Source organism: Notothenia rossii, assembly GCF_949606895.1.
Source record: "Notothenia rossii genome assembly, chromosome: 6".
NCBI lineage: Eukaryota > Metazoa > Chordata > Actinopteri > Perciformes > Nototheniidae > Notothenia > Notothenia rossii.
The window spans coordinates 73,267,440-73,292,613 of NC_136909.1; the positions used below are offsets into that span (position 1 = coordinate 73,267,440).

Below are 25,174 nucleotides of genomic sequence, written 5' to 3' on the forward strand. Positions count from 1 at the left end.
CATCCTTCCTCTGCCAGTCTCAGTCTTGTTCTTAAAAACAGAACACACACACACACACACACACACACACACACACACACACACACACACACACACACACACACACACACACACACACACACTCACACTCACACTCACACTCACACTCACACTCACAGTCACACTCACAGTCACACACACACACAGTACCCTCAAGGCTTAGTCACAATTCCAGCTGGGTTCCGTTTCCTAGCAACCAGCACCTCTGCAATTTCTGGCCCCTCACCTATAGTTTGGACTGAGATCCCATCCTGACATCAGGGATCGCATGCACGCACGCACGCACGCACGCACGCACGCGCGCACACACACACACACACACACACACACACACACACACACACACACACACACACACACACACACACACTAGTTGGGGTTTGACTTGCTGCCTGAGTGAAATTGAATCAGAAAAGTATTGGGTCGTTAGCTCTAGTGGAATTACTTTCTTTTATGCAGTGAAGTTAATTAAAGATCACTGATAGAAAGAGGAAGAGTGGAAGCAAAACCCAGAGGCTTTGATTCACTTTCACCCTATTTCTTCCTATTTCTTTCTATGAAATTGTAATTTAAAATAGCCCACTCAAAAGAAAGTCAGCCAGTCAATTAAAGAACAAAATCAAAGTTTTAAAGTTTGTCTGTGTTGTTGTTTGAGTAAGTATATCCAATTGCCTTCCTGACGGCATCATGTTATATTCATGAGAAGATTTCCCTGCAGGTATTTATTCATCGCTTCATGAATGCCTTTACTGAACCCTGACATTTACACACACCTGTCACAGGAAGGAAACATTGCCTCTTCAAAGAGGCACGCAAAAGATAAAACCAGTTAACTTTGTCTTCGTAACTAATTTCACTTCTCATTTATTTAACCTAATTTTCTATGCCAAAATGAATTAAAACTGAAATGATAAGTCAATGTAAAAAAAAACATATCAGCAACAGTTTTGATAACCAATTGAGTTAAGTCATTTTGTTGACAAAAATGGCAAAAACCTACTGGTTCGCTTTGTCTTTGTCTTCCATGATAATAACCTGAATATATTTGGACTGTTGGTCAAACAAAAGAAGCACTTACAAAATGTCAACCTCAGCTATGAATAAACTGAAAAATGGAAACATGATTATATCACTATGACAAATAATGTGCAAAAGTCTCAGAGCAAATTTCCCATATACTGTAACCTTATAATGACATTCATAGAGTGTTGCAGTGGCGCTATCAACAGGTGAAATCTGACCCCTGGCTATAAATCAATTGCAACACTAGAGGATCTTAGGGTCTGCTCTCGTAAACTGTGACACAGATCTCTAATTCCACCTTCTGTTTGTCACTAAGTTGTGTGCGCAGCTTACCGTTACTCACCTATATTGTGTAATTTGTGAAGCACTGAGTGCAGAGATACAGGGACAAAAGACCTGAATTACTGCTGATTAAATTGCAGTCTGGCTGCACTAAGATAACGTGTGTGTGCGTGTGCGCGTGTGCGTGTGCGTGTGTGTGTGAGTGTGAGAGAGAGAGAGAGAGAGAGAGAGAGAGAGAGAGAGAGAGAGAGAGAGAGAGAGAGAGAGAGAGAGAGTGAGTGTGAGTGTGAGAGAGTGAAAGCACTGTATGTATTTGCGAGTGTGCCTCTGAGGGTTTGTTTGTGTGCATGTGAGTGTGTCCTGTTAAAGATAAGGTGATACATGCCCCGGGTGAATTGTTGACTTGACAGCAGCCACAGTGCACCTGTCTCATACATCATGGTGAGCAGGAGGTAGTAACCGTGTGAAAAGCCGGCAGCCTTCATTGCTCCATCACTTCTATTGGACAACTTAATCTCCCACTCAGCGCAATGTGGCATAATTTCCTCAACAGGAAAGTGATGCAAATGAACTATATATATTTATATATATCTGTCAATGCACAATCGATGAAATAGGAAAAAAGAAGAAATGACTGTCCAAAAAAAAAATGTCCAACAATATTTTACTAACGAGTTCCCCTATTTAGAGGGTGTGTCCTTGAATATCTCGGCAGGTACCTTTGGGCTGTTTTTTTATTTCGCTTTCAGAGGGATTTGAAGAGCATGCATGATATAAAGGTAACTACTGTGTTCACCTTCCCCCTGGCTCAGTCCTCTCCTCTCTTGTCTGATACTTTCCATGTGTAACGGCGACTGTGAGAGTTTAAAGTAATGACTTGGAGGTTTCACTCTCGATTACAGTTAGTCTAGAGCAGACTGAGTAGGGTTCCTCTGAGAGAGGACTGCGGAGGAAACAAGATGATCTATGCAGGGGTTCATTTTGGTCAGCAGTCATCAAATCTCCCACTCTTTCTTTCATGTCATATTTTTTTCAAACACATTCCACAGAGGCTTTTCTCCTTCTGCTTCTCGATGCAACTCTGCACCTCTACGAAGTGCATGGAGTCGATTAAGTGTCTGGAAGTGTGTTCAGTTTACGTGTTGATTGAAATAGCTCCTGACTGTGTGTGTCTTTGTGTCAGCCCAGTGATCTGGTATCAGCTGCCTGTGGTTAGGTGTGGTGGATCTGTCATCCCAGCGGCTCAATAACGCTGACCTCAGACCAGCTCTTCCAGGAAAAGCTGTCATACGATCTCCTGGATCAGTTACCCACTTTTTAGGTAGCCAGTCGTTCACAAAGAGGCATCTTTAACTACTTTAGTAAGACCAGATAGTGTGTACTGTACGTGAATGTGTGTGAGCAGCCACCCAGATTGGCTTTGTTCTGTTTCTAAATGTCTGTCTCCTTCCCTTTCACTCCTGTCCAGTGTAAAACATTAGTCTAACTCAGCGAAATGATTTCCAGGCTCTTCTCAGAGATGGAGGTCATTATTTCTGGCTAATGTAGGGATAGGTAATGGCAGTGATAATAGACCTGTTGAGCGGTATGTTTTCTCTCACCCTCCCTCCTTTCCCTTCTGTTCTTCCCACACTTTTTTTCTATTGTCCAGCAGGTAGACAGAATGATGGATGGCCGGGGCTTGGCTGTGTCCCTGTGCAAAGTGGCGCTATCGAACACCCCGCCGTCAGTTGATAGCCCCTGTAAGCGCCTGTCATGATCGATGCTGCTCAGCCCTGCTCCATCACTCAGAATGACTGCCAATGAAAGGCTTGGACACACTCAGAAACACAAGTAGACATAATGGCAGGGGGAAATTAGGGATGAAGCGAGAGCGGGGAAAAAGGATAGATTTTCTCCCTTCTTTCTTCACCATGTTAACTCTTTCATTTGCTTCACGGGTGGCAGCAAAGCACCCTGCCAAATGTATGCGTTCATAATGGGGTTTTTAAGCCTACAAACACACATAGACATCATGAATCACTTACAGTGAAAGGAGAGATGTGGGCATGTGTGTGTTAAACTAGCTTTGTCTTGATTCTCTATGTGTGTGTGCGTCTGTCTGTCAGCCCTCATGTGGGCTTGATAAGTTCCACTGACATTGTGTTTTCTCTTGGTGGTTGCAGAGTGTTCCAGTCTGGGAGCAATGTGTGTTTCTCATTGGTTGGGGGGCTGTAGATGATTAGAGCGGAGTCCATCCATGAAATCCCCTTTAGGTTCCATCGAAAAGAGGCAGTTGTGTGTGTATGTGCGTTATGTGTGTGTTTTTGTTATGAGAGCGATAGAAAAGAGAGAGAGATTGTTTTTCTAGTTGCATTTTTCAACATCAGAATAAATCACAAACCGTCTCCAGATGCGTCCACATGGCCTCCTTTTCCCTCTTTCAGCATGTTTAGAAGCGTACAACATTAGAGGGTTGCATATATAAATGAGGGCTTTGACTATGACAGTCTGTGGGGTCTGTTGGAAATGAGATAATGCTGCTTGATGACTTATTTCCTGAAGTCCATATGAATAAATAGAGAAAGCGACACTGCAGAGGAAAGAGTGACACGCTGCTACGCAGTTATTTTCCCCGGCTGTTTGTACTAGTTTTGGTGGACTTGTGTTGACATTAGCTTTCAAAAGAAAAGCAAATCTACAAAGAAAGAGATGCTATTGAATTATTCTGCCTTTGGTAATAGAGCAGTGTTTGTTTTTCATTAGGATTCTTTGTAGAGTCTATATTTAGGCCTAGAAGGGAGACAGAGAAGCGTTCTCTCCTGGGTTTTTGCGTGAGAATGTTCCTAAAGCAAGCCTGTTTATTTCTCTCTTAATAAGAGCTGCAGTTTTTCCTTCCCCGCTTATTAAGTCCTCCTCCCACTGAGCTCCAACTCGCTGTCATCTCTGACACTAAGGGACTACAGAAACACCTTGCACACTCTGCGTGATTGCATGTCCTATATCCGTGCGTCTGTGCATGATAATTTGTGTGAACGGGAATGAAGGATTTTATTTTAAGGCTGTGTTTTTGACCTCTAGATGATAATGGTAATCATGATGATTATGATGGTGGTGGTGGTGTCTGGCTCCCTTGACCAGATTGCACTGCTGTGTGGAGGCACATATCATTGAGGATAGAAAGCAGAGTTATAAAGTGAAGAGAGAAGCAGATTGGAGGCATGTTTATCATTTATCTTTGCAAGAAAGAAAGCATAATGGGAAGGTGTGGAGAGAGAAGGATAAGAAGGAGGGGGGCATGAGGGTGAGAAAGAAGAAGCAGATACTCTCGACTGCACACAGAAACAATCAGTCACTTTCTCCGGGCCACACAAATACACACATATACATGCTTTTGTTTTGGCAAGCACCCAAAGGCCCTGCAGCCTCGATCCATACTCCTTCTTACCTCATTCTCCTTATGTTATCCCCCACTCTTAAGGCCTTCCCTCTTCCTGACACTGCGGGTTTGTTTCTCTGTACCTCGACCAAAGACATTACTACACATACATTTATCGTGTTAACAAAGTCAGGCTTTTAGTGGAGCTTCATGCACTCTGGACTCAGAAATGGCTTTCATCAAGAGATAATTTGTTCTGTCATTGCTTTCTCATGGTTAGATGCAGACTCCCCTCGGTTGGCTGCATCAGCTGGAGCTTCTCCACTGACAAGGCTAACAGCTTCATTTCTACAACAGATCATTAACTTCCCCTACCTGCTCCTACTGAATGATTTCACACATAGACTGTATATATGTCATAACAATAATATATAGAAGGACAATTGAATTCCCTCAAAAGTTTAACTTGTTTATATTTGTTGCAAGTTTTTAACACATTTTATTTTTCCTCAGTCAATTTGGATTGTAAAAGTGGTGCTGCTTACTCCGCCATATGGATACTACTATTAAGAGTTTAGAAATCATTGTTCTGACTTAGATAAAGACAGAATGCGGATGTACAGTAGACATACACAAACAATTTGTGCTTCTTTGGTTTGTTTATTTTAATGGCTGGCTCCTTTACTCGCAGTGCCATGAGTCATTTGTTGTTACACGTCCGGGGTCAGCCACTTCTTTCTGAAAGCCCACTGTTTATGTGTGTTGTTGTTTATGTGTGTGTCTACTAGTATTTGTTTTACCGCGCAGGGAGGAAGAAAGTAGTTAGCAGTTAGTGGCAGCACTCTGCCATTCTTTTAACAGCCCTCACACACCTCATTAACGCTCTTAATGAGTAAGTAATCAGACACATTCCCCCGATGTCTTTCTGTCTTTTTCGCCCCCTTTTAATGGGAGAATGAAATTAGGAGCACTTGGCAAGAATAAACATTTTCTTATCATGCAATCTAGTCAAGAAATCAAGAAAACAAACACACTGTTTTATGTAAACACACTCTAAAATAAATGCCCTCACTCTGGCACATATACAAGCACCACAGAGGCACCTTGTTTCAGGACTAGTCATTTATCAGTATGAAATCTAATCAGGCTAAAATAAAGGTAAGATCAAGCATTCATGGTTCTACTCAAAGACAGAAGTACAACGTTTTCTTAACTTGACTGTATAATGACTTTTAAATTGTATAAAATCACAATTTTATCAGAGATAGGATGGAATAAAGTTGAGAAGCTATGAAGGCATTACGATTTCTGTCCATATCTGCACTACCTATAAAGTGTTAAGCAAATGTTGATAGATTGTATACAACCTTTCAAGTCATGTTCTTTGCATTTAAAATGCTAAATCTCAAATCACCAGCATTTGCAATCCCTACTATTATAGAGTATTTGAAAGAATAAATTTTGGCTACCTTAAAAGCAGAAAAAAACCAAACCTACCAGAATCACCAGGAGAGAGAGAACAAATATGGAAAGAAGAACATGATGGTAACAGAAAAACAATAAGGGTGAAGGGGGTCATACTGTAGAAGTAGAGACCTCCACATAAATCTGTATCTGGCAGTGTTTCTTTCCTCACTGAAATCCTTTAAAACTAAGATGTCAGAACATCAGACCATCCCATCTGATTTATGATCCACTGTCAACCACTGTTGTCAACCAACTGTAGAGGCTGAGGTTGTGAAATCTTTAGGACATGAAAGAGCCAATTGTTTGTGTTCACATGTAGGCATGTGTGTGCATATGTATTCTTGTGCGTGTTTTCATTTATTCATTAGAAGCTGTATATCGCTCGCCCACAGAGAACCACACTGTGGAGCCTGAGGCCCTGAGGGTTTTACCCAGAAAAGGCTGTCTGTTCTTGAGGTGGCTGAGCCCTTACAACATCGCAGGCAACTGTTTTTGTGGTCGGAAATTAAATATTTAAGAAATAAAAGTGGGAATATTATAGGCATAAAAACCACATCCTGCAAATCTCTTTATGCTGCCTTTTTGATCAGTGGGATTATAATATTTTATTCAGCCACAGTAGGTAGTTATGTCAGGCAGAGGAGAGCTGAAGTTGTGTACAGTATTAGTGTACTGAGATAGAGATCAGAGGTTAATGATGGGAATCAGACAGGAACGAGACATTACTTTCAACGTACGGCTAATCTCCAGACCAGGCGCCTTGAGCTATGTCTGATAACATTGCTAATTATTCCAGATATAGACTCAGCGGGGATTCTCGTAAATAGGCATATCAGTAGCTGAGTTTATTAATTGGGCACTTTACACTGACTCAACGATACCATTGTTTGTACAAGGGAAACCTTAAAAATCCCGACCTCTGCGTGTTACGGGTTGTAGTTCATACAGCGAGGACACACCTGAAAACATGTGTGTTAGCTCATCATTAGGACTACAATGGAAATGAACTGTGAGCAACGTCACCTAAAGAGAGCCAGGCTACATTAATGAACTAACTGCCCGCTTCGAGGTATGTAGTGCATTAAGGTAAATCTATACCAGGTCTAGGACGTTTGAACACTAACTTTGCCACACTCACTCTCGCTCACTCAGGCATGGGTTCACACACCTGTAATGAAAAAGGACTGGCATGCTGTGTGCAGGAAATAAGGAAACAAAGAAGTTGCCGGTCTGACATCATTACAGCACTCTGGGAGATGCCTGGGGGGCTGAGGCTGAAGGCTGCAGCCATGCCTCAGGGTTAGGGTCTTCGTTGTAATGAGTGGAGATGAAGGTTTCTAGAGTCCTTTAACCCTGACCAGATCTGTGCAAGTGGGCCCAGAGGTTAGGACCAGATCTGATACTTAACCTTGTCTTTTCTCTGCCCCTTTCAATGCTTTACAATCTGAAAATCCTCAGGTAGGGTAAGCCTGAATATGTGCCAGATATTTAAAGGCTGAATGATTTGACAGAGAAAAGAACAAATGTTTTTTTCTTAATTTTCCTGTCAATTCTCGCCATGCCAGTTTGGTTAATTACATTTAGTCTCCTTCTCAAGTGATGCACTGTGGTGGTATTTGCTGAAGGGGTTGTTACATTATATTTATCGTCGTGCCTTGGTGATGGAAACCATGGTGGCCAATATCATTGTGGCGACTGTTCTCACATAATCATGCCTGTTTCTGTGCTTCTCTGGAAATCTGCTTCCAAACTGATCAGAAATGTCAAATACCTCAGAGCCAACACAGTCGAGGCTGAGCTTAGAAAATACCAGTGAGGGACAACCACAGAATATGTCAAATACAGCACGGTCTCCCACAGAAATGTCCTGTTTGCTGTTTTAAGAATGTGTAAATGCAGAAATGAAGCGTTGCTAAATGTAATGTTGCTCTGGCTCCTGTAGGAGTTGAACACGTCGATAAATCCCTAAAGGACACAGAATACTTCAGACTCCAAACCATGACCACTAAGATTACTCTCTTATATGTGACAGAGGACAAAATGAACCAGGCAGAGAGACAAAAGTAATATAAGTAAATGAGAGAAAGGCAGATTTTTGGCACGATATATAGCATCATGTATGGTTGTCATGGGGCTTTTTTTAGGCACACATTGTCCCAGAACAGGCCTAAAGTTATCAAGCGACCTCCCATGACCTCAGCATTTAATCCAATCAAACAGCACCATAAGTGGGAGCATATATCTCAAGCCAATCGTGTTAGAGCGTACAAATAGGATTATGGGGTTTTTAGTGTGCGGATTCCACCCTAGAGCTTTAATTTTTACTACTTACACACATGGCATTGTGTTCACATTGTCAGAGCCTTCCTGCCTGGTCTTGCATTCCAGCTTTTTATTTCTGTCGCCATCTCTCTGTCTCTTCCTCTCCTTGCATGTACTGTAGCCTATGGCGCTCCAACCACGCTGTCCTTGCACAGCAATCTGGTATAATCTCTTATTATAACCTGGGGAGCGAACACACAAACTCAAACACACACACAAATATATACCGCATTCCTCCCAGATGTCCATGGGGGGAAGTCATTAACAGTGTGTCTTCAGTAAAGCACAATTGCTTCTCTGTGTGTGAAGTGTGTTTGTTGCAGGAAGGTGAGGAGAAGGTGAGCGGACTAATTAGTCATCAGATAGAGTGCATGGCCAGGTAGACCAAAAACATTCCTCTCGCATGGAGTCGCCTTGATAAGCGGCACCAATATAGCCCTGGTGCCAGACTGACTCAGCTTTCAACTCTGCACTCAGGCTGTTTTGCCAAGAGAACAACAAAGGAGCTGGAGGGAGTACAACTGTTCCCATGCTTTCTTGTAAGGAGGCATGAAGGTGGTTTCATGTTAGGGACATAACCCAAAATGTGGCAGACTGACTCAGAATAGGTAGATTATTGTTGTGTTATTGCTTAATTTACTTACTGTGTTGTCTGAATATCTTTGTTAAAGCAGATGTTATACAGATTTGCTGAGGAAATAAGACCATAAAACCTCAGATGATAAAATTAGAATGTGCCATTAGATGGAATATTTATGTTCTCTTTGAACAAAAGCCAGCGATGTGTGTGTTTCATTTGCACATCTGTACATGCACGTTGCGTATGTGTGAGTTGTGAATAACAGCCGGATAAAGCTGTTGTCAAACTGTTGTAATGTGATTCCAGTTAAGATTAATGGACAGCTTCTTCATTAGTTTATCAAAGGTAAAAAGGTGCGTATTTTATGGCCGTACCAACATCGAGTTATTTCATTTTAAATACACAGCCCTCTCCTAATGGAGACTGTAAAGACAGGGCAAGACCCCACAAGTTACAGCCGTCTGCCAACATACAGCTTGATCTCTATATCACTTTCACTGTGCACGTGCATTCATACCATATGAAATATTGAACTGTGCACGGAACTTTACCATCGTTAAACTTTAAGAGATGCTTTGGATTTCATATATTAAAAACAACCACAAAGCAAACACAAATTCTATTCATTAATTTGGCCTGCAGAGCCCTTTTTTTTAAATTTCTGCCGCACTATAAAGACACAACCACCCATTCATTAGATCGATTGCACAACACAACCCCTGTGGTGATTCCTCTCTTTGTATACTGCTTTAACAAAGAGTGCAATATTAAATCTGGGAGAAATGATGGAAAGGTTGACCCGATGGGGACATAATGTGAGACTGGTTTGTGGCAGGAGTCTTGGGAACTCATTTCAATATCACCCCATGGGGTTTTTGCATAAATGAGTGTTGTGGTGTACATTAACATTAAATAAGTAGAACTCATCAGTCCCATGCAAAACAGTTTCTTTTTAGAGATTGTGGTGTTTTTCTTCCGCCTCTCTATGGGAGGCCATATTTCACTCTGTTTACGTCTGTCCTTGCTGTGGGGGCCGCGTGCGTGTGTGTGTGTTTCAAGACAGGAGCCTCTGTGGCAGCGCCCTACAGTTTCCCCGTGTAGTGTGTGTGTGTGTCTGTGCGAATATGTGTAGAGAAGGGAAGAGCCTTTTTTGAATGAGGTTTGCTCACCATTTAAACGACAGACAAAAGACTCCGCTAATTAAAACTATGGCTACTTGTGTTTCACTCACTCTCCTTCCCTCCTCTCCTCTCTGACCCTCCCCTTTCTCACTCTTACTTTCCACACACATGCACTTTTCAAATGCCTAATTTGTACCCACCGTTGAGTGCTGGGCGGACACACACAGCCTAATAGTAAAAGACAATGTTCTTTGTGTTGCGTCGTCTTAATGAATCCAGCCCACAGGATCAGCGAGGACCCCTCATTGGTCGCCGCCCTGCTGCCTGTTTGTTAGTTGGGCACCTCATACCAGAGCATAGTCAAGCCACAGAGAAGAAATTATAGCATGAATGAACACTGACTAATACAGCTTCTATAAAATAACCACTCCATTGTGAGTGGAGATCTCAATGCAGTACCACACCTCAGGGTTTTGGCACACATTGGAGAGGGGGGAAAAACTGCACTTAGCTTTCTGTATTGCACTGATGAGTGTGGTATAAGGGTGAGTGGCACTGAATAGAGTGTGAGTTCTGCTGGTTGAAAACCATGCTTTAAATACTGGGATTCAAACATTTACAGCATAAATTGTGTTAATGTTGCTTTCATAACACGCAAACTCTACCGAATCAATCAAACCAAGGCAACCTAAGGGTAACGTATGTGCAACTAATGGCTTCTTATTGTCTCCACAGAGATCTGAGCGAGAACTTCATCCAGTCCATCCCCAGAAAAGCCTTCAGAGGAGCTACAGACATCAAAAACCTGTGAGTACCTCATCCCTTTCCGCAGGGATGGATGTACTAATGTAATACGAATTATGAATATAGTTGCCAATGAACTTGCTGTGAGCCTCTGATGTAGTGTGGATAACTCGATGAAATCAATGATGAATGAAGCAAATCAAACTGAAAAACTGCAAGTGAACAGCACTCAGCATAATTCCAGCATGTTAACATATTTCTTTATGTGGCTGAGTTAATAGCCCTTGCTAAGAGTACAAATTGTGTGTATTGGTGTGTTTGTGCATGTTTAGTGAATTGACTCTGATTAAAAATGACACTAGCAGCTCCCCAAAGATGGCTTGTAGCAACAGTGATTTACACCATTAGCAGATTACATGCACATCCACTCACAGAAGCACAGATTTATGGGATGTATTGATGCAGATAAACACAAGTCACGTCCCCCTTTGCTTCTCTTCTTGGGGGTAACATGATCTGAAATGACTAAGCCAGTATGGATTTACAATAGCTCATCAGTGTACTTCTTACTGTATCAATGAATACAACTACTCCACAGGGAGAGAAATATTGTGTAAGTGTCTTGTGTAACAAAGCCTCTCTTTTTTCTCTGTGTGCTCCGCAGTCAGCTGGATAAAAACCACATCGCCTGCATCGAGGATGGAGCCTTCAGAGCTCTGAGGGGCTTGGAAGTGCTGTAAGTATCTGAAGTGACGCTATTCATTCAGCTTCACCTTGCATCAGTCCATTAAAGCACTTAGTTAAATCAAGGCTTTGTTGATAATCATATCTAATATATACACACATAGCGCGGACCTTTAATTAGTATGGCCTTGGTTCTTATGCCAAAATACCCCCAGTGGGCCTCATGAGGGGGCCTGCATGATGGAGACCAAGCTCCATTAACTCATTGTTCCACATAGTTGACAGCAGCGATCCCCTCCATCACATTAACACCCCCCACTCCTCCACCTCCATCTACACACCCTATCCAGCCTTGGGCGGGCCATCTGACAAGGGAGTACCAACCATCTTGATCAAAAATCCCATTCAAGTGAGCATTCCACCCAAGGCGCAGCAGTGGCCATGTTATGCGTTTTTTTTAAACATTTAATTAATCATCCCTTGTCAAAAAAATCATAATCACAGGCCTCTGTCAAAGCTCTCCACCTGAAACAATGGAGGCCGTGGGACAAAGGCACTTTGACAGCCTTGTTATTTTTATTGTGAAAGACTGTGTTGTGCATGTGTGTTTTTTGTTTTAGGGGGTGGGGGAACAAAAAAAAGCCATTAAAGGCTGCTTTCATGGCATGGATGGATTGCAGATGTCGTGATAGGTTTGTCATTATGCTGTAAGAGGGGGTGGGGGGGGGGGGGGGGGGTGATTTGGTGGAGTGATTTGGTGGGGTGATTTGGTGGGGTCTGTGTCTATAGGTTTTATGGGGGAGGAGGACAGGTTGTGTTAAAGGGGGGAGCAGCTTGAAATATGGTCGAGGGTTATTAGGCTGATTGAAATTACCTGATTCTCTCGCTGCAGCTGATGCCCAGGGTTCAATGGGGTGTGTGTGTGTGTGTGTGTGTGTGTGTGTGTGTGTGTGTGTGTGTGTGTGTGTGTGTGTGTGTGTGTGTGTGTGTGTGTGTGTGTGTGTGTGTGTGTGTGTGTGTGTGTGTGTGTGTGTGTGTGTGTGTGTGTGTGTGTGTGTGTGTGTGTGTGTGTGTGTGTGTGTGTGTGTGTGTGTGTGTGTGTGTGTGTGTGTGTGTGTGTGTGTGTGTGTGTGTGTGTGTGTGTGTGTGGTATCTATCAACTACAAGTTGGGGCGCTTTAATGTGTATGCATGTGTGTATATTTGCATGCACGACTGTACGTGTGCGTGGGAGGTGCGAGGGCTTCCCATCTGTGTGGAATGAGGTGTTATATTCCCGATGGGATGCCACAAAGAGAGACAGCAAGAAGGGAGAGAGGGGGTAGATTAAAAAGGATGGAACGGAAGAGGACGGCCGCAACAAAACTCTTTTTGAAGTATAGATGTAAAAATATCTCCCCCGCACTGACGATATGACTTTGTTTGCTCTTTATTTCTCAAAGAACGCTGAACAACAACAACATCAGCAGCATCCCCGTCTCCAGCTTCAACCACATGCCCAAGCTACGAACCTTGTAAGTCACATTTATCTCACCACAGTGCCCTATACCTCAGTAAAATAAAAGATATATTCCTCATGCATGCAGGCACACTAAAGAAAGTGCTGAAGCCCCATGTGATCTCAATGGGAGTAGATAGGGTCTGTCATTCCAGGCAGTGTTAGGGAGCAGCCATAACCACAGAGCACCACAGAAGAGTCTGTATCAATGCCAGCAGCCATTATCCCGTCTAACTAAACACACTCAGAGCAACAACTGGACCGATAAACAAAAATAGCCCCAGAAGCCTATTGTACATTGTGCATTGTATGTGATTACTAAATCTGAAATTATGCACAAATTAAAACAATTATGCCTGCTGAAAACTCTTAGAGCCGTGACTCCACGGCTCTTGCGGTGGCTTTTTGGGCTTCCTCACTCCCAGTGGGCTTATATTAAATAGCTTTTCTGTTTATGTGCTCACTATGTGTCTGTGCACACAGTTTTGCAAGTGAGCAAACGTGCTCCAGAGGTCCACCATACCACAGCGAGAGTTATTCTGGACAGGCACAGCATTTCAGGAATGCTGTGTTTGGAGAATTGGGTTTGTAGAAGTCCTCTTTAGTGTTTCAAATGTGCCATTTACAATCATCCATGTAGCTTATCATTTAGTGTGTCTCACCACAGGGATTGGATGTGATGAGTTCTCGGAATAAATAGACACTTTCTTGCTATTTGTGTCCTCAGCTAGTGTTTTTTTTAGATATGAGAAAACCTTTTAACGCATTCAATTGTTTCTCTCTTTTAACAGCCGTCTCCACTCCAACAATCTCAACTGTGACTGTCACCTGTCGTGGTTGGCCCAGTGGCTCAGACAGAGGCCTACGATTGGTCTATTCACCCAATGTACTGGCCCTACTGAACTCAAAGGACTCAATGTGGCAGAGGTACAGAAACACGAATTCGCCTGCTCAGGTAAGACACATGTAGTTACTAACACTTTAGAAGAGAAATACCAAAATAACTTTGCATTTTATATTGTGTATTGTTTGGTTAGTCATATACAAGGTTAGTGACATGGAAAGCTACTTGCACAGCCTCTCAAAAAGGGATGAAAGGGCATTATCATTGTGGGAACTTGTATAAAATGTTTCATGGCATAAACTCTCTGTGCTATCTAGTAGATATCCCCCCTCCACTCCCACTGTGTCAGTGTGTTCACCTGGCAGCCACCTGACAGCTCCTGTGCCCCGGGCAACCTCACGACTCTCCTCTGGCCCTTTCATGTGTCTCCAGCCTTCAGACGCTGGCAGGACAATGCCATGACATATATATAAAACACACACTTTGAGCAAAGGCCTCACAGCTGACAGTAGTGGTCCTTTTTCAGTAGACATTATTCATGTCCTCTAACCTCTCCGCGCAAGGATTATTTATCTTTTAACTTGCTGTTTTTCTCTTGCCTTGTGCGTGTGAGAGAAAGAGAACATTTGTGATGGGGTTATCATATCAGGACAATGGGAAAACAGCATGAGAACCTCTACTCCCCACAAGGCCATCTCAGTCTCAACACCAGCTGCGGCGGCTGTTTGTGTCTACGTTTGCGTGTTTGTCTCTCTGTCTCTCTTTCTCTCTCTTTCTCTCTCCATGGCTTGTGATTTTTACACAGCCATACTGCGTGACAGCACAGATCATTAACTATTCATCGCCCAGGGAAAGAGACTCAAAGCGTGGGAGTGTAACAATTCCAGATAGGAAAGGGGAGCAGTGGGTGTCAGGGACATTTGTTTCTGGATGGACACAGGTACAAAAAGTTGAGCTTTTGCATGATGGGTAGATGCAGCTCATGCGGCATGCAGATAGAAGCTTCCATTATGTAAGAACTTTTATGGGTTTTTGTGTTTTATTGAGGAAAGCTGTAGGAGATTCATTCTTTGTATGTCTCCAAAGAGAATGATCATTGCACTTTTAAAGCAGGGCAAACAATAGGATGAACATCCATCGCTGTGCTGGCCCGCCTTTCTGTGCAAGAAATACACGGTCATGCATTCACACAAACACGTGCACAAACACATACTCCCAGTTTCTTCCTGAGTGGATGAGTGACCAGAAGTTGAACTCCCAGAGAAGGACTCATTAGGGACTGGCTTGTTGGCACACACACACACACACACACACACACACACACACACACACACACACACACACACACACACACACACACACACACACACACACACACACACACACACACACACACACACACACACACACACACACACACACACACACACACACACACACACACACACACACACACACACACACACACACACACACACACACACACACACACACACACACACACACACACACACACACACACACACACACACACACACACACAAACAGTATTCTTGTGTACGTATTTTGTGCTGTGACCAGGCCAGGCCACCTGCGGGGGAATTTGGGGCGGGGTGGCGTTCTGTTAGAAGACAGGAAGAGGGAGAGAGAGGCATGTTGTTGTGAGGCAGTAGAAGGAAAATGGGGTACAATGTGTTAGTCCTTGTTAAAAATCGGATTATTTTCTGCAGCTTGTCGGCATCATGACTCACTGACTATCACTCCCTGAAAAATGTCACAATATTTTACATTTTTGTCAGTAATGAGCAGAGTAACACATTTACTGCTTCATGGAATAATATATTTTTTCAAGCAGTCGTTTCGCATCACGATAAAATACCTCAAATTGACAGGCTCATTAAAAACTGGGGAAAGCAGACCCCCCAAAATTGGCTTTTAACATTTGTACTGACCATGTTTCAATTTTTTTCTTAGAGACGATCTGGTGCATGACCAGCAGCTCATTTGTGTTTCTGTTTTTGATCTTTTCTCACCACAATGTGATCCTGTTTAGTTTAAAAAGGTGATCAGCAGGAAGTTCTTACCACAGCCAATCCATTTGTATCACAATTACTCTTAATCCTCTTACTCTACTTCAGATTACAACGACTTTAGTTTGTCTAAGTGGCTTCCACTGTGATGATATTGAGCAAAACATTTGCCTGTAAAACCTCTTAATCATTTACATGAGAGGTGAGTAAAAGTTGGACGCCAATTGAGGTTATAGGACATAAAAAATGATGACTATTGCATTGAGTTAATGCCCCCAGGGAATAATAAATGAAGTAAAAATAATGTGTTTTAAATTAGCTATGAGTATTGACTTGCTTGAGGGGGTGAAATAAAACACAACTCCTGTGGTGGGAAACAGGGAAGAAATGACTGCATGTTGCGACGAGAGAACCCAAATGTTGTTCTGAAAGGGAATTCAAGGCAAGAGACAATTGGGAAGAAGCCAGTGATAACATTTTGAAATGATGAGAGACATGAGGTGGAGTAAGGTTAGATTGGGAGCAAATGGACGGGAGGTCATAAATTGTGGTGACGGTCATTGGCAGATATATGGTTCTGCCACGCTAAGAAGCGTGAGAGGGAGCAGAAGAGCAGCTGGAGGAAGGGAAAGTGATGGAAAGGTGCGAGCAAGTAAAATAAGGGAAATGGGAAAGGAGTAGAGTGGTAGAAACAGCGGGCGGGAAAGAGATAATGGGGAAACCAGCTCCAGGAGTAACAGGGGACGAGCGTACATCAAACAGCTTCACCTCAAGTATACCTGTCAGAGAGCTGTCATTGTTAAGGCCGCTCCAGCTGTGCTCTGCACTTTCCCTGATCCCAGGCCTGTCAAATATGCCATGTTAGATCAGAAGGGAGTTCTTCTCTGCCCTACACCTGATCTCAGATCTGTCAAAGCTCTGCCATCCCAGATCACAGGGCCTCAGATCACGTGGGTTGAGCGACTCTTTGAGTGTGGATCCATGCTCTTGATGCTATTTGTTGTGTTTACCTGATTGCCAAATCTGTCAAAGAATCTTTGCTCTTAAGGTAATCTAATATGATTTTCCGGATACAGGAAGTCTGACCTTAAACGCAGCTTAATGGTTTATGGTCCAAGAGGGAGATCCCATAATTTTCTGGAACAGGATGATGTTTGGCAGCCATCTTTCTTTCAGTTTTAGGAAGAGGAGTTTTGAGCACGTTGCTTTTTCTGTCACTGACTTTCACCATCACTCACTCTGGCTTCCTCTCCCTGAATCTCTATCCCCACTCCACTCTCTCTCACCAACATTTTCCACACAAGCTAAGCGATGGATAGGAAGGTAATCAAATATTCATGGTTTGAAACTCGGATTAGTAATGCTGTGTAAATGAGGCCATTTAAAAGTCTGTTTTATTCATTTTATCTGGGTTAGGCTTGCATACACACATCTTGTACACACGCACACGCACACACACACGCACACACACACACACACACACACACACACACACACACACACACACACACACACACACACACACACACACACACACACACACACACGACTCAACCCACACACACACACAGACCCAACACCGCATACTGCCAGTGCAAGCTCTCACTCTTCACCATATCGTTGACAGTGCCGCAGCTATTTGAACAGGTATCTAGAGACAGCGTGATGGGTTCTGTGCTCTGTATGCAAATGTGAAAGTTGAAGTGTTTTAGAACAAATGGAAGTGAAGAGGTGGGGGGTTGTAAAGCTGAATGTGCAGAATGGCATCAATTCCACCCAGAGAACGCAGACTCAGGAGAAAAATGTACGGAGCGATCAATGGATGTTATTGGGAGGCCTTCAATCGCTGCTCCGGCTCTATTATTCATGTCTTTCTTCTTCTCAATATACCGTGGCACTCCTTTGATAAATAACCCAGTTTCTTGCCCATTGATTCTCAAGGATGTTGGGCTTTACAACAAAGTCAAGAGTAGGAGGTTTCATTTATATTTCTCAATGTCAAAACATCCCTGGGAATGTGTGTTCATTTGCAAATCAGCTTATAAAGCACAAAGGGTTGATGACATGAACAGCAAAGCAGTGTGAGCTCCACGTGAGCGCAGGAGCTGCTCCATGTCGGCGCACAAATCCTCCGGCAAAACAATCTCGCCCCCTAATCCTGCTCAGAGTCATGCAGCTCTCATTCAAACAAACCAAATCCATCTGTAATCACACACCTGTAGTTGCATGTTCCTTTCTTATCATAGTTGTTTCTCACCGAGTTTCTCTCTTTAAATATTCCTTTCAGGTCACCATGAGTCTTCCGGCCCTCAGCCCTGCAGCATCGGTGGAGGCTCTTGCCCCGCCATGTGTACCTGCAGCAACAACATCGTGGACTGCAGAGGGAAAGGTCTCACCGCCATCCCAGCCAACCTGCCCGACACCATGGCTGAGATGTAAGCACGATACCTGTTTTCTTTTGCCGTTTTTAGACCTGAAAACAGATGCACAGTTCTATTTGTCCCAATGATAGACACACTAAATTAATCAATTATTTGATTGAAACATTCTGGCTCCTCATTTACAGTATGTGGCATGGAGAAGAATGTGTGAAACTTTGCTGAAATCATTTGCGACTTTTTAGAATAAAATCTTTAACTGTGAAGCAGCTGTGGGTACATTATAAAGAGTTGACATTGTCACCAACTCTTAAGTTATAGTTGTTTAGGTCTTTTTTTGTTACTAGATCAGTCAGAAACTTTGCAACGTGCAATTACAGCTCCATCAAAGGGAAATTAAATGGAAGGAAGATTTTGCATCATGTAATACCATCAAAACTATTCACCCTTCCCAATAGGATATGACAATAAAATGGCAGACAAATCTATACTTTTTTTTACCAATCAACATTTACATTATTCAATCATGTAAAGCTCAGTTTTGATCCTTTTTGGGGGGCAGATAACCCTCAGAACTAGACAGCACTTTCATATTAAGGAACTTTAGATTCCAGTGGAACCTGAGCAGCAGAGCTAAATGAATGAGATGCAGGGACATCCACAGCTGCGTTGTTCTGTGAAGCATGGTTCTGCCGGGCAATCTTTATGCAAGTGTGTGCATTAAAGATGTAAATGTGTTTCCAAATATATATCTCTCCGTCTGTGTCAGCACATGCCTGGGTTTAACATGGCTGAGAAGATTTAAACATGCATGTTTTATGTACATATGTTGTTCCAGCTTGCTATTCTCACTATGCATCACCTGGCAGCGAGGCATCCATCAATTAGCTGTACAGTGTGAGCGACGCACGCAGACTAAAGCAGACTTAAGACTGCTGCTACATGCTCTTATCAGCTCAGATGGCTGTGAACCACATGTGTGCACTTTCCCTCCGTCAGTTTATCAGTCCTTCAACATCTGTCTGAGCATTAACTGTTTACGCCCCACATGCTATCAGCGTACCATAATTCCCCGGGAATGCACGGCTAGACTTTTCAAGGTAGTGCTTTTACTGCCTTTATCGGGGGGTTTAATGCGCCCGGCAGAAGTCGGCATGAAATAGTACAGCGGTTATAACTTATAAGCTTTATGCACATTGAGGAAAGGGAGGATATAGGGAGGGGCGGCAGTCAGATTGCATGATCTTCCAAGGAGCATGTGTGTAGTTCAGAGGACACAGCAAGTTTCTAGGTCTCCTCCTCCCCATGGGGTCTGTTTATAAATACCCAATTATAAGGGAGTCACAGATCCGATGTTCCCCAATAACCCTGACCCATTTCTAGAGCAGTGGTGTGCTGGATTTCGAAATGTGGACGTATGGTGCACACTTCTGTGTGTTCTTGTCTGATTAAATGACCACCCAAAAACACTGGGGTATTTCAGACCATTTTAAGTCTTCGCACACGCTGCGTATTGACTTTTGAGATGTAAATAATTCAACTTCACCATTGCCTCTCAGTTTGTGCCATGTTTTAAGGTTTGTAGACTTCCTTGGCGTGCCCTCCAGTTGTAAAGTGGAGTATCTCGTGGAGACTGATGTGATCTATGAGCCCAATAACCAGGGAGCAGCAGTAATGGGAGAACAGGGAGATGGCTGAAAGATAGCTCCAGCATGCACAGGTTTTATAGACAGTAGATTCTCTCGGCACAGCAGATGAGTAAAGACATTTTAAATGTCTCCATGCCCTTCAGATCTAATTGGTGCCTAACCACGTCCTGCTAATAAACTCTACTATGTTCTGATTCATGGTTTACAAGACCAGGGAAACACTGGCTTTGAACATGCACATTCCTTCTGTCCTGCCCATCAGCGCATTACCGTACAGGTTGTATTCCCACATCACTTTTCCTTCACTATTTCTCCTCCTCTCTTGATTTCTTTTCCTCCTCCACATTTCTCTCCGTCTTTCCCTGCTTGCCAAAGCACCACAGGCAGGTTTGAGGAGGCAGATCAGCAGTGAAGGAATAAAAAGACATGAGGCGGGGACTCCGCTCAGTAATTTGGTGCAGCAGGTTGGATCTGTGCTTGAAGTTCATTATAAGATCAGTTTCAATTACAGCAAGGCGGGCTGCTGGGTATCAAGGCCAGCCTAATGCCTTGTTAATGAGGCACTAGGAAACTCACATACACACACAAACACACACATGCTGCTCTCATTACGTACAAATCGGAGAACGGCAACCTCCATGCCCTGGTCTCCCCTAATGAATGCCAGTGTTGTGTTTATGGCTGTGGGGATGTGAGCTGGTTTCTGTACTCCTCTCTTGTGAGACCAGGCCCAGTTAGCCTAAACACTACCACAACAGATTATTATGCACCATAGTCTGCAATGACTGAACTCTGCCATAAAAATGCACCCCCCCTCTCCCCACTCCTTTCATCCACTGCTGCGGTCCTGCCATCCATTTCTGACTCACGCACGCATTGGGTGAATACCCAAAGGCGTAATGTGTTTCCCCTTAATGAAAACCATGCTCAGACCCTAATGAAAAGGATGAGGAGCATTGATTGGGCTGACACAAACACCAGCTCAGAGACACACACAGACACACAAACAAATGTCCTGCCTGACAAATGGGATAGGAATCATTGATTGTCCGTCTGAAGGCGACTCTGAGAGATTGTTTCTTTTTTCTCTGGTGATTGGACAAAGCAGCTCCTTTGTTGATTGGAGGGATTAAGTCGCTTGCACATATCGATCTGCTAGCAGCCACAACGCTTTGGCTAAAAAGTTGTCAAACAGCATTGTGTGCCCTTGTCTGGCTCGGAGGGTTTTGTTATATGCTGACACACACACACACAGCTTGTAGATGCTGAAACACATGCAGACATTATGAAGAGTGCCAGACTGGTTTGAACCGGGCAGACAGACTGGTTGATGAGAGAAGGCGCTAAAGCCACTTGGCCCAGCACTCTGCCGCATGGTGAGGGCAGAGGAACCACAGCGCTGTCACTTAGCTGTAAATCCACAGACACACTGGAACAGGCAGACAAAAACAGACGGAGAGAGCATGCACACCGCAGGAATCTGTGGTCTGGAATCACTGCTATCCTAAGAATGTCAATTACGCTCCTATATCGCTCCATAAATGTAGGCTACTTCTTTGAAGGGTAAAGAGTCCTGATTGAAAAATGTGGAAACTCAAAACTGTTAATTGGCTGTGGTGAATGTGTAACAAAACATTTACCCCCCATAAACAGACATAAACAGCAGCCAAGAGGCATGTAATAAGTCTTTCTCTAGTAGAATAATTAAATTATGTGGAAATGGTCATGGACCAATAAATTACACACTTAAGAGAGTGATGGTTAAAACTATCAACAACATTCAGTTTCCAATAAGTGTTTTAAATATTTCTCATTTTCCCTGTGGTAACAAATAGCGTTTTAATTATCTTTTAGATTCTGTTTTCCTCTGGTCTACCAAATCTTGCATAGGCCCATGCCTCCTGTTCTGCCGCCAGTTCCTCTGCATGGTCCGGACAACCAGACAGGCCCACAGCTGGCTCCCTCCAGGCCCTGCTAAGCCTTGTTAAGGATAGTTTTAAAAGCTGTGAAGTGACCTGCAGATAAACAGCCCTCTGCCAGATTCACCAGGGAATTGCTCTGGGACTGAGCTGGGTCCTAAGTAGCAGCCGGCCAGAAACACACAGACATGCCCAAACTAATGGGGTTGAGTGATGTCTGGTTCCCCGGGACCATCTGACACTGATTAGAGTTTGTGACTGTTCTGTTTTAAACGACCAATTGTATGTATGTCTCTGTGTTCATTTCGCTCCTTGACAGTTTTTTTATGGTGAGATTTTGTCCGACATTTTCCTTGTCAACGTTTTGCCTCAGCAGCCCTCTGGCTCACAGGAAAGAGTGAACTAGAAAAGTCATATTTCAACGCAATGCAAAGGTTTCAGCGGACACTTTGCAGACACCCAGAGGATAAAAACAAATTTCACAAGAACAAGTGAGGTCATTATTGATTTCATGATATCATATGAGAACATTAGTGCTGGAAACTATAAATGTTATACTAAAAAGAAATATGACTTAAGTTGAAGGCCTTAACACCCTCTCACAAATCGAGACGGAGCCTTTTCCCCTCCAGTCCTTTTCCACAGCACTTTAGTATTCAGACTGTTTATTGGTTCTGAGGATGTTATGACTCCAACATGCCTGGACCTATTACAGCTGGGAAATAGATCTCCGTTAATATAATCAGGCCAATCACCAAAGGTCAGAGGTAATGGGAGGATTACTCAACTTTGTTACCATGGAGAAGTCTATTGTTGGTTAACTGATGGTATCTTTTTCTTTTCTCCTCTTCTCCTCTTCTCCTCTTTTCTCCAGACGTCTGGAGCAGAATGGGATTAAGTCTGTTCCTCCCGGAGCCTTCTCTCCCTACAAGAAGCTGCGTAGGATGTAAGTACAGCGGTAGACTCACCTCAGGGCTAAATAATACAGACGAGAACAAGAAGTTGAGGGCTGGAAAGAGAAGCGACAATTGGCTTCTCATTCCACTCCTGAGGAGCATGAAGTATTTATTTTTTCTGCGCCGAGAGAACATATTCCTGTTCTCAGACTTGGGGTGGCATGGAAAGCAGGCATCAGATGCTACATGAGCATAATAACAGTTCTCATCTTTCATGCTGCGTACTGGTATTCCCCTGGCTAGTATTGTGTCCAGTCTGTGTGTGTGTGTTGTGCCTGCGTGGGCACACTGTAAACTGCGGCTGGGAGGATGATGAGGGGACGGAGAGTGTGCTGGAATGAGGCCTCGCTCTCTCTGGGAGCGAACAGCATCAGGCTGGTAGATGAGTGGTTTTTCACCAGCTGTCTGGTCAACCAGCCAGCACACACCAGTCGGCCAAACCCACAGCTCCAACACCACCAGGCCTGACCGACATAGCAGCAGGGAGAAACTGAGGGTCACGGAGTTTCTCTGCACTTCTTTAAGGATCCCTCTCTGCTTTATAATCCAACTCCAGGGACAGTTTGATGTTCAAATGAGGTACTATATGCTGACATGCTGAACTCCTGAGGAAACTGCTTTCTCATTGCAAATCATGTTTCTATGTTATTGTAAAGGAAACACTTAAACTAAATAAATGTTAGGTTACTTTGAAAAATGGTTACTGGTTACAAAAAGGTAATTGCTATTTACTGAATAATATGATACAAACTTTTTGGATTTTCATAGAATATAAAAAGCAGGTCCAATGGCAGTTTAACAGATTGAACAAATCCATATCAACAAACTGTTAAAGTTAATGTTGTGGCAAAAATATGATGCATGAAAATGCTAATCTTATCTTAACTCCATATCTTAAATTAAGTATATCAAGTTTTACGGCAACTTTGCTGTTCTTCTTTAGGCGTTTGGTGAATTATCTTTATTTTTTGTCAGTTTATGCTCAAGAAAATGTCAGGTTTCTCGCCTTTAGCTAAGTAAAGCAGACATGAACTGCTACTGTTGCTGCTGCTGAATCTGCATTTAGCAACAACAATGCATGGCCACATGTCTGTGTTGACCCTCCGTCCCTCTGTTGATTCAGCTGGCAGTGTGCCCTCACTGCCGGCCTCTCCTGTGTCCAACACCCCCATAACACACTGTGTGTAGACAGCATCCACATCATGACACATACAGTATGTTCACGCTATGGGTTCAGACTCTGCTGATGTTCATATGTATGTCTTACAGTATAAATAGATGTTAGTTATCCCCACGTATTATCTGGAAAATATGTTATTGTAAGTCATGATTATGTAAGTTAAAGTTATATTTAGGGATTTTGTGTGTTTGTATTTGTTTATACAATTTATTTGTGGAGTTATGTGAGCATCCTTCTCCTCACCATGTGTGCCCTCCTCTCCCTGTAAATACCAACCATACACATTTTCTGTCACCTTGTCCCAGTTTAGATGCCCTACACATGAACCGCTCCTTAAGATTGGGATGCAGTAACAGCCCTCACACCGGCACACACACAAAAACACCAGTGTCTGAGTTTACAGACACACACCGGTGCAGATTTGGCTCCTTCGCCACATTTTTTGTTTCCAGAAAACCTCAGTCCTTTGCAAAAAGACGAATGGGTACTTATTTGACTGTTACCCCCAAATAAGAAAATATCCCTCTCCTTCACCACATGATGATTTTCCTTCAAAGGTATCCAGTCGACTGGAGTTCAGTCCACATAGTCCATTAACTCTCCCTCTCCATCTGTCTTTCTCTCTTTCTGTCCCACTGTTCCTCATTTACTGTTGGATTTATTCTCTCTCTCACACACACACACACACACACACACACACACACACACACACACACACACACACACACACACACACACACACACACACACACACACACACACACACACACACACACATAAACACATAGGCACACAGGCTTAGTGGTTATCCTGTGGGGAGAGGCCTGTGGATCCTATTAACTATGTTCAGAGGCAGTCTACTGTATTTATCTTTGGATTCTAGCCCTGCACCCCATTTTGACTCACACACACTCACCTTGATACAACACAGGGCCAGTTGATAGGCCACAAATAATACAAGCAAATGTTTTGATTGGCTCCAAAACTCTAGCTTGCTCAATTTCATTAAATCCCTTGAAGAGACGAACCAGCAAATATGGGAGAGAGCTGGAACTCATCTCAATCCAGCTCACACTACATTTACTTCCTCATTGCTTGCCA

At 43.3% G+C, this 25,174-nt stretch overlaps 1 protein-coding gene across 3 annotated transcripts in view; it reads left to right on the forward strand.

The window, feature by feature from the left end:
• slit1a (slit homolog 1a) overlaps positions 1–25,174 on the forward strand; it is an 86,372-nt gene that overhangs the window by 36,559 nt on the left and 24,639 nt on the right. For all 3 annotated transcript variants that reach the window (XM_079686964.1, XM_079686966.1, XM_079686965.1), the window contains exons 5-10: positions 10,928–10,999; positions 11,601–11,672; positions 13,062–13,133; positions 13,909–14,072; positions 18,279–18,426; positions 22,812–22,883. In XM_079686964.1, coding sequence (XP_079543090.1) covers positions 10,928–10,999; positions 11,601–11,672; positions 13,062–13,133; positions 13,909–14,072; positions 18,279–18,426; positions 22,812–22,883 — 600 coding nt within the window. The remainder of the gene's footprint in view (positions 1–10,927; positions 11,000–11,600; positions 11,673–13,061; positions 13,134–13,908; positions 14,073–18,278; positions 18,427–22,811; positions 22,884–25,174) is intronic.